Raw genomic sequence first — 16,148 nt, 5'->3', positions numbered from 1 at the left:
GCTGAATACAACTGATGAGAATATTAAAGGGAGGAGGAAGAGGGAGGGAGGGAGAGAGATGAGGAGGGAGGGGGAAAGAGAGGAGGAAGGGGGAGAGAGAGGAGGAAGGGGGAGAGAGAGGAGGAAGGGGGAGAGAGAGAGGAGGAAGGGGGAGAGAGAGGAGGAAGGGGGAGAGAGAGGAGGAAGGGGGAGAGAGAGAGAGAGAGAGAGAGAGAGAGAGAGAGAGAGAGAGAGAGAGAGAGAGAGAGAGAGAGAGAGAGAGAGAGAGAGGAGGAGGAAGGGGGAGAGAGAGGAGGGAGAGATGAGGGGACAGAGGGAGGAGTGAGAAGGGAGAGAGAGGCGGGAGAAGGGAGAGGGGAAGGAGGGAGAAGAGAGAGGAGGGAGGGGAGTGAGGATAGGTGGGGAAGCTAGAAAAGGTGGGGTGAGGAAGGGGTGGGGGAGGAGTTCAGCAAGTGACGTGGGGGGGAGGTGGGGAGAGTGATACCTCACAAAATGAAGGGGGTGAGGAAGGAAACCTAGGAAGGGGGAAGAGTGGGGAAGTGGAGGGGGGGAAAGGTGGGGAGAGCGATGCCTCACCAAATTTCACCATACACTGCAGGAGGGTGGTGGGAGTGGTGCGAGAGAGACAGAGGTGTGGGAGAGGAGGGCTGCATTTTATTAGGAGGGGGAGTGAGGAGGGGCCAGAGAGAGAGATATATAGATATATATGTATATATATACATATATATATATATATATATATATATATATATATATATATATGAGGAAAAACAGAGAAAAGTGAGGGGAGGAGGGTGGGGTTCGCAACAATAACGATATGTTGTGCTTCATGACCGACTACACACACACACACACACACACACACACACACTGAGGTTTTAGTTCCCAGGTATTTTGGCCTAAACAACAGAGAAATCAAGAAAATGACCAATTACCATGATCTGAAAAATAAAGCGAAGAGATCTGAAATTGGACCAGTGATCATTGAAGCAATGGGAAAGATGAAGAAGAACCTCACAGAGATCTTAAAAAATCCATCCTTGGGAATATTATTACAAACAAACAACAGTTGGAAGCTCTCCAGGGCTCAGTGACGATCCTCAAAAGAGCCCTCGGAACAAAACTTTGAGAACAAAAAACTTCACACCTTGGTCCATGATTTGTTACCGCCCTTACTGAAACAGAGGTGGGTGGATACTTCGAGACCTGAGGGGACTCCGTTCCACCTTCTGAAACCCGCATATGGAGAAAACAACCAATAACACACACACACACACACACACCAGTGCCAAGTGCCATTATGGTAATACAAGTTATATACATACACACACGTGTAAATGTCAGGTAAGGTCAGGTATGGCAGCATGAGCCGGAGCAGCGCGTCGCTGCATCCACTTTCCGCCGGTACTCCAGGTGCCTCCATCTGGCCATCCCCCAAGTAGATGCCTGGCCCATCCTCATCTCCTTGAGATGCTAAACATCCTGCTGCAACTATGAGGCACGTAAATGTACACATGCATAAAGTACATAAAAATGACAAACACAAAGAATCACCTTTAAACAGAGTTCTTTGAAAGAGGAATTCTAGTGGGTAATTAGCGAAATTCAATTCAAAAATATATCAACGCACAGAATACAAAATTTTGGTCGATAGTCCATGCCTTCACAGCGAGAACAAACATGACGAACACCTGGTCAGATGCACCTTATGTTTTTTTATACGTATCGATGTCGAAGGGAGGGTGGATTATGAAAGGAGATCGCACAAAAGAGTTAAACAAAACGATGTCCTATAAAAATAAAATTTCACATTTTCAGCAGATGAAACACCTCCTGAGGCATTGCCTGGCACTGGGGGGCCTAACACAGGCGGAAACGTATGTCCAATCGATGTGTTTGATTGAAAGCATGGGTGCTTTTACCGAAACCAACAACCAATCAGCTTGGAGAGTGCTCGCCGAGTGGGTTAAGCACTTAAGCAAGCACTCCAACGAAACGGTTGGTAAGGAACGGCTGGCTTGACAAGCAATTAGTGATCGCCGATCTGTCGTACTAAACACCTTCCGGAGATGCCCGAAATGTCAAACTATATCTGAATTGGACAAATGAACACTTTTTTTTTGAGCAGTCGGAACTGCTGCTAAGTTTGAATCTGGAGTTTAAATTTTGTAATTCAGCTCAGTGGAAGAGATTGTCAAGGTTATGGCACGTGCGGAAATGAAATAAAGCCACGAATGCTGGTGTCTCCAGGCGTTTATAAGCATTGCAATGTAATCAGCAATTTTTTAGCTGTGATAAACATGGATTCAATAACATGAGTGAGGAAAGTAAAAATAAAATAAAAAACTTTTTCATTAAATAACCATTGCAACCTGTTCCAAGTCAAGACATTGTTGAGCAGGCAAAAAAAAAAGGTGAATTAAGACCCCAGTGAAGGATAGCGAAGTGACAAAGGATAACGCCTTGATATAGGATAATTAAATTAGGCCGTTAATTATCTTCAAAAGGTGTTTAAATTAACTCAAACACCCAATTTTCATTCATGCACTCTCTTGGAGTCCCCTGAGTGTGCATGCAAAGTTTGGGGTTGCTTGGTTTCATGGTTTTGGAGTTTAGGAGGAGATACACTGACTGACTGACAGACACACACTGATATTTATTGGTACAAGATACAGTATGTGTACACACGCCCACACCTCTCCTCCCTGACAATATAGGCACATATGCAACCATCCCACACCAACCTCCAAATATAGTCCATGGGCCCAGGCCAGAAATTCCACTTGTCGGTACCATCGAAGGAAACCAATCCTAGTTATGATTTTTGAATCGGTGTATATATATAGATCATATTTTGATGTGATAACCATTGCAGACTGGCAGCTTATTGGTAGTTATCTCTGGAATGTACCCACCCTCCGCATAATGAAAGCGAAAAGGCAAACTCAGAAACATTCACTAATGATGCAATTGCTGTTTCCACATGGGGCGAGAATGAACTGCAAACCACAAATACATGTCTTAAATGCTTTATTTATACCATCCGAATAATCCTTTCTATTCTGTCATTCCTGAAGGCAGAATTTGTTTTATGGCAGAAAGGGGCGAACAATAGGGCCTATCAAAATGTTGCTGATTCGTGATTTTCAGTACATTTTAATTTATAATATTGTCATACAAGTTCCCTGGGTAGTGCTACTGAACCGCAGGAGCCAACAACATGCACATGTTGTATGAGGAAAACATTTATGAACATTTTACAAGTTTTTACCACAGTTAAAGGAATTGCCCTTCCCCTACCCTAGTTCCAACAAGCATCCAAAATGTGAAATTTAAGGATAACCCAAATTTCACCACGCCACTGTGGCATGTTTATGTACTATGTTTTACTCGTGCATATTTGTAGCCATGAATGTCCTTGTGATTGTGCCAAAACATTCACACCATGGATCAGTAGTCTCGTCTTCATCACTTATCAGCATCAGAGTCCTCGAGGTCTACAACTTCTTCCTCGACATCAGCAGGCTGGTTGCTGCAGGTTCATAACTTGCACATGTCAGTGCACTTCAGGCTATTGGCAAGGCACATGCAGTCTGGGAGTTTGCACGACCGTCCACACTTGCAGGAAAGCAGTTGCAACACTGCATCCAGTGCTGGAGAACCCTGCATCCACTCGATGGCCAGCTTCCCGTCATCATCAGTGGTCCATCCACAACCCTTGGGACTTGGAACATAGAACATAGGGTTGGCATTGCAGACAGCGCCTCCAAATAGCAGCCTGGTAGTTTGCACGAAGGACGTGCATGAAGAGGCAGTCTTCACATGGTGGAAGCTGACTGGACTCTATCTCTCCCCATCTGGCACAGAAGAGTTGATGTCGGAGTTCATTGACTTTCGTGGTGTTGGTCGACGGCACGTACATGTGGCAGGTGACCTCTTGCAGCTTCTGAAAGAGCTCGGTGGATACTTCCCATGAATGACCGAGCTGACTGAAGGCCTCTTGGTAGGTCTTATCCCACTTGATTTGCTTCAAGGCGCCCATCTTTCCCCGGCCTGCAAAGGCACTGACTGTATCACAACCGGAGAACACGTGCAATCCAACCAGGGCATCACAGACACTGTCTGCCATTGATCTAGCTAGCTTGTCAATGTCTGGGAACCGTGTGCGGGTTTGCGTACCACACTTCTGATAGATGGGGCATGGGATGTCCTTATTGAAGGCAAGACACAGCACGAGGACATCTTTATCTTCGGCAGTGATCACCACAGCCTTGTATCCAGCCTCTGCTGCATGCAGAGCATGCAGAAACATTCGGGTGTTTGCTTCCTCCTGCGTGGACTTCAGCTCTGCCACTTCCTCCCAGTGGTCCTTGGTTTATTTTTTTTTTGATTTTTCCCCCAAAACGTCAATATCTCAGAATGGTAAAATGGTAAAAATGCAAAATACATACACTAAACTGCTCTTCTGGAACGGTTATCACATATTGAAATAATCATATAGTCCCTACCAATGAGTTAGTTGCCCTAAAGTTTGGTTTCCTCAGATGGTACCGATATATGCCTGGGCCCATGGACTAATACTGCCCTGCAATGTATACACCATCAGTGTCATTTTTATGGTGATGGTGTATCTTGTTTTCATATTCTTGGTTCAGACATGAAAGGGTTGCTGCCATCCAAGGAGGATATTATGAAGGACTACCTGGTGCACATCCCATATGAAGTCATTGCCTCTGGAGGTAAATTGTCTGAATTCCGATTTTCATCATCATCATCATCATCATTGTACTCACCTTCTTCTTCTTCTTCTTCTTCTTCTTCTTCTTCTTCTTCTTCTTCTTCTTCTTCTTCTTCTTCTTCTTCTGTGTCTGTGTCTGTGTCTGTGTCTGTGTCTGTGTCTGTGTCTGTGTCTGTGTCTGTGTCTGTGTCTGTGTCTGTGTCTGTGTCTGTGTCTGTGTCTGTGTCTGTGTCTGTGTCTGTGTCTGTGTCTGTGTCTGTGTTTGTGTCTGTCCTGGCGCCTGTCAATATAAGTAAGCCTGCAGAAGATTGTTATTATTATTTTCGGGTTAGGTCGGCTCTTTGTCCGCTTTTATAAGTTGCTTGTTTATTGCTGCACCACACCTCTTTCCCCTATCTCTGCACAACACACCCCAATAAATCTTGATCATACCACATAACTTTCCTCGCCCCATTGTTAATAAATTGCTATTAGGAATGTTCCCAGCTCGGTTTTGTCTTTTCCTCCATTGATCCAGCATGGTCCGAATCCGAGCTTAGCCGGGACATTATTCCCAACAATCCGTTCCTTTTAGCCGGTACGTCCTTGGCAGTGTCGCTCGGCTGCATCCGATTTGGCAAAGTGATCCGGTCCGATAGAGTGATCCGGTTCGGCCAAGGTGTACCGAGGGCGTGTTCCCCGATAATTAAATCATGTGGTTATTTTAGGTAACCGGATTAACTAGAAGGAGGACCCTAAGTCGCGAGGTTGAGTTATTGGTGTGCACTGTCGGTTAAGCGACCCACCACGTCACGGAATTATCCGTGTGCGATGGCCTACAATTTCGGGGAGTTTTGTGGGAGCCGAGATGGCTCCCTCCCCCCCCCCTCGTGGTCTTCTCACCCGACCCCCGGCCCGCAACAATGGATGAAAACGACACTTGCTGAGATGTTTGATGGTTGATTTATGGATTGATGGTAAACAAGCAGTTTGTGGTCCTGAAGGTAAAAATCTTGAGCATAAACATACCTGTATCTACGAATGACAGGTAGGTACGTTTACCTGTCCTTCATAGATACAGGTGTGTCATCAAATGACAAAGTTGAAATGCTTAGTCAGAAGTAGTTGACGTTGCGAATAATTTTGTGTGTGAGGAAAACAATCACCCCTAATTAAAAAAAATACACCCTCTTCCTATAGATGGAGCTTGGGAAGATCACCATGTACCTTTGGAAGACGTCGGGGGCCTATATTTTCAGACGTGTGGGGCGAACGGACCACATGGGCCGACCCAGGCACAGTGTAACAACAGTTACCATAACACGAACATCAGTGTGACAGTACCACGGGAAGGGCCTCTCCGGGGTGTTCAGATCTGGCGTGTTCCTGCCACCAAATCATACGAGTAAGACTTCTTTCTTTCTTTGATCTCTATTTGCCGCCATTGTGCCGCTTTTGTAATGTTGCGTGTTCAAAAGGAGTTGCTCCATGGGCTGAGATTATCTTTTTGGAATTCCTTCAACAAGCTTAATTTAATATTTTAAAATCAATTTCAATTCGAGCCACTCTGGTTGCACATTGATCATGACCCCGGGGGTTATGGCCTTTCAGCACAGAAACACGTGTCCTTTGTGCTGATTGGTTATATCGGGTATCAAACTTACAATTTCACAAAAGTTTCCGAGCATAATGAAATCAAATTTAGATGAAGAAATGGATTTGGTTTCTTTGGAGATGATGATAGGTGGCTCACAGAAGGATGAACCAAACATCCCTGGTGTATGTTTCCCTTTTGTTCTTGTAGGTTCTCGTCCCTGCTGAACCGAGCTCGTATTCCAACCCATCCTTTATCTTACCGCGTGGATCGGAATCTCTGATTGGCTGTTATTCGGCATTCAGGAAACATATATACCAAATTGTGTACCACGTGTTCTTGTTGCGTTTGACAGCGTGGCTGCCGGGTAGCTATCATTTTGTTGAGACACGACTGTGCCACTGATGCTGTGCCCCTCTACCAGAACACTGGTACTCATTTTGCCGACCTTGGAAGGTTGACAGGCTGAGTCAACCCCACCTGGTGTTAATTCAGCCACCAATGGGGTTCAAAGTCAGGCCCCTAAGATTCTCAGCCAGTCACCCTCACTGTTAATCAAGCACTCTGCTAAGTGTACCATGTAGCAGTGTATCATGCCACAGTTTACCATGTATCAGTGTACCACATAGCAGTGTACCAGGTAGCGCTTTACCATATAGCAGGTAGCAGTTTATCATGTAGCAGTGTACCACGTCAGTTTACCATGTAGCAGTGTACCAGGTAGCGGTTTACCAGGTAGCGGTGTACCATGTCAGTGTACCAGGTAGCGGTTTACCAGGTAGCAGTGTATCATGTAGCAGTGTACCATGTCAGTTTACCATGTAGCAGTGTACCAGGTAGCGGTTTACCATGTTGCAGTGTACCAGGTAGCAGTGTACCATGTATCAGTGTACCAGGTAGCAGTTTACCAGGTAGCGGTGTACCAGGTAGCAGTGTATCATGTAGCAGTGTACCATGTCAGTTTACCATGTAGCGGTGTACCAGGTAGCAGTTTACCATGTTGCAGTGTACCATGTATCAGTGTACCAGGTAGCAGTGTATCAGGTAGCAGTTTACCATGTTGTGGTTTACCAAGTAGCAGAGTACCATGTTTCAGAGTACCATGTTTCAGTGTACCAGGTAGCGGTTTACCATGTAGCAGTGTACCATGTAGCAGAGTACCTTGTATCAGTGTACCAGGTGGTGGTTTACCAGGTAGCAGTGTACCAGGTAGCAGTTTACCATGTTGTCGTTTATCATGTAGCAGTGCACCAGGTAGCGGTTTACCATGTCATTTACCATGTAGCAATGCACCAGGTAGCGGTGTACCATGTAGCGGTTTACCACGTAGCAGTGCACCATGTAGCAGAGTACCATGTATCAGTGCACCAGGTAGCGGTTTACCAATAGCGGTGTACCAGGTTGCAGTTTACCACTTTGCAGTGTACCAAGTAGCAGTGTACCATGTAGCAGTGTACCAAGAAGCGGTTTACCACATAGCAGTGTACCATGTGGCAGTGTACCAGGTAGCGGTTTACCACGTATCAGTGTACCACGTATCAGTGTACCACGTATCAGTGTACCACGTAGGAGTGTACCACGTAGCAGTGTACCACGTAGCAGAGTACCACGTAGCAGTGTACCACGTATTAGTGTACCATGTACTGTATCTGTACCATGTATCAGTGTACCACATAGCAGTGTACCACGTATCAGTGTCCCATGTATCAGAGTACCACGTATCAGTGTACCACGTAGCAGTGTACCACGTATCAGTGTACCATGTATCAGTGTACCAAGTATCAGTGTACTATGCATCAGTGTACCAGGTAGCGGTTTACTATGTTGCGGTTTACCATGTAGCAGTGTACCATGTATCGGTATACCATGTCGCGGTTTACCATGTTGCGGTGTACCAGGTAGCGGTTTACCACTTAGCAGTGCACCATGTAGCAGAGTACCAGGAAGTGGTTTGCCATGTAGCCATGTACAATGTCTCAGTGTATATACCATATCCACACAAATGGAAGCTATAATTACAGCGCGGTGACATCGTGCTGTTATATAATTGTTAATTTTGTTACTCATTTTAATAAAAAAGGTTCAATGTAATTTAACTGTTATTTATTATCGCACATTAGGCATATCACATAAGTGTGACATCATATGAATCATGAGGCACAATTAAGTTTTAAGAGGATTGCTCACATCTGTGCAACAGCTGACCATTTGTAAAAGTTTTCAGGAAACTCGAAACGTTGGTAGATTAAATTGATCGATGGTTTGTCCTCCAGGTTTCGCGTGAAGTCTGCATCAGCTCACGAATTACCGTTGTCAACTTATCTTCCCTGTCATGTCCATATGTCCTTACTGTTTGTCAACTGTCCAATTCATCCCTCCTTTTCCACTCCCCTCTGTCGTTCAGCTCTTCCACGAGCCTCAATTTATGTAATAAATTACTCGATTCACCCCAACAAGTACATTGCAAAAGAAATCTAACTCTGAAAGTGGATTCACTTCCTGTGGTGACATCTATGAACGTATTGTATGCATACAGAGTTACATTGATGGATCAGTTGAGTCAACAACTGTTTTGTGAGTGTTTTGTTTAAATGACTAATGTGTGTGTGTGTGAGATGTTCAGACAATAACCAGCCAACAAAGTTTTCTTGATCTGCCATTTGTAAAACATTTCAAGACAGAATTCAAACTGATATGGATGCTATTCGGTGCAGGATCACAGCGTACGGAGCAGCCGGAGGTCAAGGTGGCAGGAGCAGCAGTCATCGGCACTATGGTGCCATGATATGGGCCGTGTTTTGGCTCCTCGAAGGTGAATTGCTCCACATTTTAGTTGGACAGCAAGGAGCGGACGCATGTCCAGGGGTGAGCCGTGCACTCACACGTACCCGCTGCATACATCACATTTAGGTGATTTGCATTGACATATTTATTTGGTATTTGCATGTTCCTAAACAATTTGCAAAAGTTTGTTTTGAAGATGCAAAAAAAGTGGAATTTCGATTTTAAGGTCGATATTTTTTTTGAAACTCTGATTTAACGGATAACTTGTTTTCACACTGGGGACACTTCGCAAGAACATGAAAGGATTTCCTTATGGAATGGATCAATCAAGGCAGGCATGGCTTGTTTGTATAACCCTGTATTCTGAGCACCGGAGCCTCAACGCGTGCAATATGAATAAGCACAGGTCCCATTCCGAATATTAAACTTTTCAATGCACTCTGATGATCTGACCTGGGTTTTGAAATGCCGAATGAATAAATGATGATTCTGAATGAAGGAAAGTTGCTTTTGTGATGATCCCATGTGAATGCATCCATGTTACTAAACAAAAAAAAAACAACCAAAAAACTTTATTGTACGGTAAGTGTGAAAAGTGCGTCTTTGATATCTCACATCTTTTGAAGTTCCATTGTCTCTGCCTCACTCATTTTTACAAAATTACAGCATTCCTAATCTGTCCAGAGGCATTTTGTGAGTGACAAAGATGAGTAACTAATGACACTGGTCAAGGACAGGAAGAAGGAATACGGGACCTTCAAAATGATGTATGAATGTGAAATGAGGCCATTTGTGCACGCGCTGTGTGTTGGTTTACAGTAAACTATTTGCAAAATCCACCCCTTCACATGAAAAGAAAAAGAAAGAAAGAGAGATGGAGGACAAAAATAAACCATGCACACCAATATAACACACACACACACACACACACACACACACACACACACACACACACACACACACACACACACACACACACACACACACACACACACACACACGTGATTGCAAAACTCCATCTTCTGCTGTGCAAGGCACAGGCTAAATTTATCCTTACAATAATTCACAGACGTGTGTGTGTGTGTGTGTGTGTGTGTGTGTGTGTGTGTGTGTGTGTGTGTGTGTGTGTGTGTGTGTGTGTGTCGTGCTATTCCTACAGTTCTGGGGTGATTACATCCACACTTGCTGTGGTGAATCAGCGTGACCCCAATTTGTGTATCGGGGTGTTTATATCTTTGCCGGTGGTCTTGGGGAAGGGGATTGGACGAGAGAATGCAAATTCTCCATGTAAATGTGTATTGGCACCGCCTCCAGGTGGGGGAGGGGTGAGGGGTGGTATGACAAGTCTCCACCATTTACAGGACACTATTCCTATCGACCACGTTTTCCAGTACTGTGAGGTATTTGGAATTATAAGTACCATACTAGGTATGTTTTTGCTTCCTGCATATAACCCGGGTTGTTTTTTTTTTTGTTTTTTTTTTGCTTATACAAAGCTGTCAGTTACCTATACACCGCCCAAATAAAGGTATGCATCAGAAGAACACGTTGCATGCTTTGTTCTCGGGAGCATCACGTCATTTCAAAAATCAGGTATTGCAGCACATTTATTGAAACACAGCACACATTGGTGAAGATTGATAACTTTTAGGTACAACAATTAGATTTGTTGTTAAATTAAGATTGTGTGAGTTGCACAAAAGTATCTAATTTGCACGACAAACAAATGGCCTTCTCTAAATGTGAGCCAATTCTTTTATTCCTGGAATTGTGAAGTGAATCCTGCAGTGATGATGATCATTTTAACTCTCGTCATGGATTGTGATCATTATTGACTGCAGAATGTTCTAACATGGAAATGGCTTTTCTTGGCAGGTAAACGAGCAGACAAAGGCCGTGTGTCTGGGTGAGTCTGTGGTCATTGAGGAGGAGTACAAGAAACATGGTGAGGTGTCTAAATGGTCTGGTGGAGGTGGAGGTGGAGGTGGAGCATCTTATATTTTTACGGTAAGAGAGCCAACATTGCTTTTTTAAGTTTGACTCTTTTTTTTTTTTCTTTTTTTTTAAATTTTTTTTATTTTCAGGATCAGGTGGATTTGTCAACATCCATACTATATGAGGGCCGTGTGTCTACGTGTCCGTCTGTGTGTCACATTTTCTCAGGAATGGCTGAACAGGTGTTCATCAAACTTTCAGAGGTTTATCAGTGAGTGCCGAGACGTGCTTTCGGTAAAAAATAATTTATTGAAAAAAAAAAACAGTTCGATATTTTGGGGGATTTTTTTTGTTTGTTTGTTTGAAATCGCTCTCTCGTACCTAAACCTTTGTAGCTATGAGATAGGTAACATTAAATAATCCCCAACCCCATTCCATGGTGTGTGGGGAAGTGTTTTAAGCCCCCACACAAAATAGACCAGGCAATACTGGGAACTCCTGCTAATGCTTTATATAACTAGATGGTATTCATGGACTACTTACCCCACACAGTCTTGAGAAGGACTTGGTGCAGGCCAACTCTTCTGCTTCCCATCCTGTGCTGCCTTTTTTGCTGCTGGTTGCATCATTGGTTATGGGCTGATATATCTAATCTCCAGGGTTCCTTTATGTGTTGGATGTAACTCCCCAGGGTCTTCCAAAACTGTAACAATATTTAACACTAGACTCGTTTGTCTTCTTCTTCTGGCGTATGGCAGCTTGACTGCCGGGTAGCTATAATTTTGTTGGGGCACGACTATGCCGCTGATGCTCTGCCCCTATACCAGTACACTGGTGCTCATTTCACCAACCTCAGAAGGATGACAGGCTGTCAACCCCCTGGTGTTAATTCAATGGTTAACAGGGCTCGAACTCGGGACCCTAACCCCTAAGCCAACACCAGGCTACAACTCTTCTGGTGCAAATTTGTAATTAAAAAAATTAAAGTCAAATGAAAGACCAAATAAAATAGATGCTGCACTGGAGTCATAACGAGGAACCCGAACAAGCAAAAAGCAAAGATGAAGTCATCAGGAGGAACCATGGATAGCATTTGGGTTTCAGCTGCTACTCCTCTAACTCTCAAACCCAAACCCATCCATATTCAAAAAAAAAAATCAAAAAGAACCCAGATTCAAAAAAATTCAAAAATCTGGCTGCCAGACCATTCAGCTGGTCAGGTTGAACTTTGAAATAGGTATTCACCGTCACGACTGGATCGTAATTTTGAAGTTTCACATCAATTGATGAAGTGGTCCGAAAGCGAATTTTTAAAATATTTTCCTTCACTCCAATATGGCTGCCAAACCATGTGACCGATCAATTATTCATGAACACCCTGGTATCCCCAAGGCTTGGGGACACATGTGTATGAAGTTCCCCTCAATCTGTCCAGCCACTCGAGAGAAGATTTTTAAGGGGTTTGGGGTATATCCAATATGGCTGTCAAACCATGTGACCGATGACATCATAATTCTTACGATAATTCACGGACCGGTGTTTGTGGGAAGGTTTGTTTGTCCAGAATGATCCCAATTAATGTAGATGGGTGTTTTTTTCGTTGCCAGTGGTCTTGGGGGGGGGGGGAGGGGGAGGGAGCGAGATGGGGGATGCAATTCTATATGTAAATGTGTATTGTGTAGCACCACCTCGAGGTGGGGGAGAGTATTACAAGTCTCCACCGTTTGTAGTACATTATTCTTGTCCCCACATCTTCCAGTGTTGTGAGGTGTTTTTAATTAAAAGCAGTGGGTATTTTTTTGCTTCGTGCACATAACCTGCGCTTTTTTTGGGGGGGGGCCTATACAGAGTTGCCTATACGCTGCCCAAATAAAGTTATCTGTCAGAAGAATGCGTTGCATACTTGGAACATGATCGCCTGGAGGGTGGGTACTCTGCTAGTTATCATTAAAACATTCTACATGAGTAGTCACACCTATGGAGAAAATTTTGTGTCAATCTGACCAGCGGTTCCAGAGAAAAGGGAATAACAAAATGCAGACATGTACGTACGGGACTGATCACTTAACCCCGCTTTTCACTTTGCAAGCATGGTATAACACGACCAAATGTACATGTATGCTGTACGTGACATCGGGATAAAGTAGGAAAAGGAAGCGTTGAGGAATACCTTATACTGTATATGTTATTGTGAGACCAGCTTTGTCACACAGAGGTGAAGTGGGGCATGATGGTCTTGATTGAATCATTAAAACACCACAGACAACGAGGTTTACATGATGTAACTCAATATACCTCCTTAACAGAAGCAAAGCACTGATAAGACAAGCTTGCCATTGGCTGATGTGAGCTGATTGGCAAAATGTCAAATAATCTCACAACACAGCTTTGTGATTGTTCGGATGATTCAGCCCACCCCTCGACCTCGGGTATATCCGGGAGGAGGTGAATAGGTTATTTTCTCTTAATAAAGGCGAGTGGAGGCACGGTTAACCCTGTGTTGGTGGCTGAAACATTGAGTTGTGTGATACAACCAGAGGTTGGAGAACTTATTATTGATGATTTGGATCCCATTCCCAACGCCATATCGTTCGGTACTATAGATATTATATATGCTATGTATATATATTATATATATATATGCTATATATATTATATTTATAGATATATATGTTATATATATATATATATATATATATATATATATATATATATATATATATATATATATATATATATATATATATATATATATATATATATATATATGAAGTGAAGACGAGAGAAGAACCTTCAGAGTTTAGGCTTTATTCCATTTGATTGAAGCCGCTTCTATGGGCACACCAGGAAATACAAACGCAGTATGGAGTACAAGCAGTAAGGTATACACGCGCAACTAATCACCGCAAAATAAATCAGTATTATATATCAATCAGTGTTCTCACCATTCAATGAGCACCAAGTGAGCCGGCGACATACAACGACAATGCCCCAGGGACAAAACCCCGCGGCCGAGCCGAACCTTAGCTTTATCTATTCCGTGCTCGAGCCGGGCATCATGTGATCACACGTCACGACCTTCAATTCACCACATTCTCCCCGTCTTTAAAATGTAACTAGAGGCCCAGCTAACGCACCAGGATTACTTCAGCGCTACAGGAGTATACATTTCAAGCAATGCGAACTATCTAATCTACAGAAGCATACATGACAAGCAGTGAGGATTATTTTGAGTTGTAGGAGCATGGTAATGAGCATCGATATATTATGTAACGAGCATATAGGAGCATGAGCATCGAGGATGCCGATAATCCCCTTTACAGATCGAGTCGGCGAGGGGGTATTATTCGCCGGCCTCTCCGGGAGTAGATGGCGGTTTCACTTGAGGGAGGCTTCCGATCCTTTTGGTGAGCCTCGACTCGAGCCGGAGATGTCTCCCCGATCGCCCCCGGGTGGAACGCGGTAGCTCCGCCGTCACCCTTCTCGGGTGGAGTCCCTGGGGGAGAAACACCTGGGGAGGGAATGTCAGAGGGAGGTGTGCCAGATGGTGGTGTACCGGCGGGGGGAGTACCTGAGGGAGCCAAATGACGAACCGACACAGTGGTCTCCCTGCCATCCGGGAGCCTGACATGAGCGTATTCTGGATTAGTATCGATGAGCTCGACCCCTTCCACCATGGGTTCATACTTGCTTTGTCGTAGCGGGCGTTTCATGAACACTGTTCCGGGATGGGTTAGCCAGTCGGGCACCGATTGGCCGTCAACATAACGTCGTTGGTGAGTAAACATTCGGTCGTGAGGAGTCGCATTGGTGGACGTGCAGAGCAGAGAGCGTATGGAATTCAGAGCGTCGGGAAGGGTAACCTCCCACCGCTCGGGCCCCAGTCCTCTTGATTTCAACGCCAGAGTTACGGCTTTCCAAATAACTCCATTATATCGTTCCACCTGCCCATTACCCTGTGGGTTGTAACCCGTCGTTCGACTAGTTGCTATGCCGTGCTCTAATAGGAACTGTTTTAGCCCGGCCGACATGAAACACGGCCCTCTGTCTGAATGTATGTACGAAGGTTTCCCAAACATTGCGAAGAGGTCAGACAGACATTTCACGACAGTGCCCGAGGTCATATCCGAGCACGGAAACGCGAAAGGGAACCTTGAATACTCATCAACAACAGTGAATATGTATCTGTTGTCTGTCTCGGTCGGCAGGGGCCCTTTGAAGTCAATGTTTAGTCTCTCGAAGGGAGAAGTGGCCTTGATCAGTCTGCCAGAAGTCGAACCATAGAATCTGGGTTTTAGTTCAGCACAAACAGGGCATGAAGCATTCATTTGTTTAATATCTTCAACAGAATAGGGAAGGTTCTGTCTGCGTACGAAATGTGCCATTCTGGTTACCCCCGAGTGGCAAAGAGACACATGGAGGTCTTGCAAAGCCCGACTGATTGTCGCCGAACAGTAGACCCGAGAGAAGGTGTCTGCAGCAGGGTTTTCCCTCCCGGGCCGGTAAACTATCTCGTAACTATAGCAAGCTTGGTCTATCCGCCATCTCATAATTTTTTCATTCTTAATTTTCCCGTTATTTTTCCCATCAAACATGAATGCCACGGATCGTTGGTCCGTAACGAGCGTGAAGTGGTTTCCCAGTAAATAATGTCTCCATTTCCGCAGCGCTTCGACGATGGCGTACGCTTCCTTCTCTATCGCTGAGTGTCTCTGCTCGCTTCCAGAGAGAGTTCTCGAGAAGAACGCGACGGGTCTCCCAGACTGATTAAGCGTAGCAGCTATGGCGTGATCTGAAGCGTCGGTCTCCACCACAAAGGGCACCGAGCTATCGATCGATAATACCACGGAATTACTGATATCATCCTTGAGGCTGTGGAAAGCTTTTACAACAGCGGCATCTGGTGGGAAGTTTTTGCAATGCACTAGGGGATGTATTTTCTCGGAGTATTGCGAAATCCATCTCGCATAGTAAGCGAACATGCTGATCACCCGGCGCATCGTCTGCAGGTCCTGAGGTGGGGGTAGCTCACGGAGCGGGCGCAATCGTTCAGGATCAGGCTTAATCGTGCCGTTGGCTATCGTGTAGCCGAGAAGGTCAATTGACCTTGCCGAGAAT

At 44.6% G+C, this 16,148-nt stretch overlaps 1 protein-coding gene across 4 annotated transcripts in view; it reads left to right on the top strand.

Moving 5' to 3' along the window:
- The window catches only part of LOC147022565 (leukocyte tyrosine kinase receptor-like), a 475,774-nt gene that overhangs the window by 342,404 nt on the left and 117,222 nt on the right, over positions 1 to 16,148 (top strand). For all 4 annotated transcript variants that reach the window (XM_085887264.1, XM_085887262.1, XM_085887265.1 and 1 more), the window contains 4 exons: positions 4,656 to 4,739; positions 5,918 to 6,122; positions 9,026 to 9,176; positions 10,971 to 11,102. In XM_085887264.1, the coding sequence (XP_085743390.1) occupies positions 4,656 to 4,739; positions 5,918 to 6,122; positions 9,026 to 9,176; positions 10,971 to 11,102 (572 nt within the window). The remainder of the gene's footprint in view (positions 1 to 4,655; positions 4,740 to 5,917; positions 6,123 to 9,025; positions 9,177 to 10,970; positions 11,103 to 16,148) is intronic.

This window comes from Eptatretus burgeri, chromosome 7, assembly GCF_056783735.1.
Source record: "Eptatretus burgeri isolate ZD-2024b chromosome 7, Ebu_testis_v1, whole genome shotgun sequence".
Lineage (NCBI taxonomy): Eukaryota > Metazoa > Chordata > Myxini > Myxiniformes > Myxinidae > Eptatretus > Eptatretus burgeri.
This window is presented reverse-complemented; position numbering and strand designations above follow the sequence as displayed.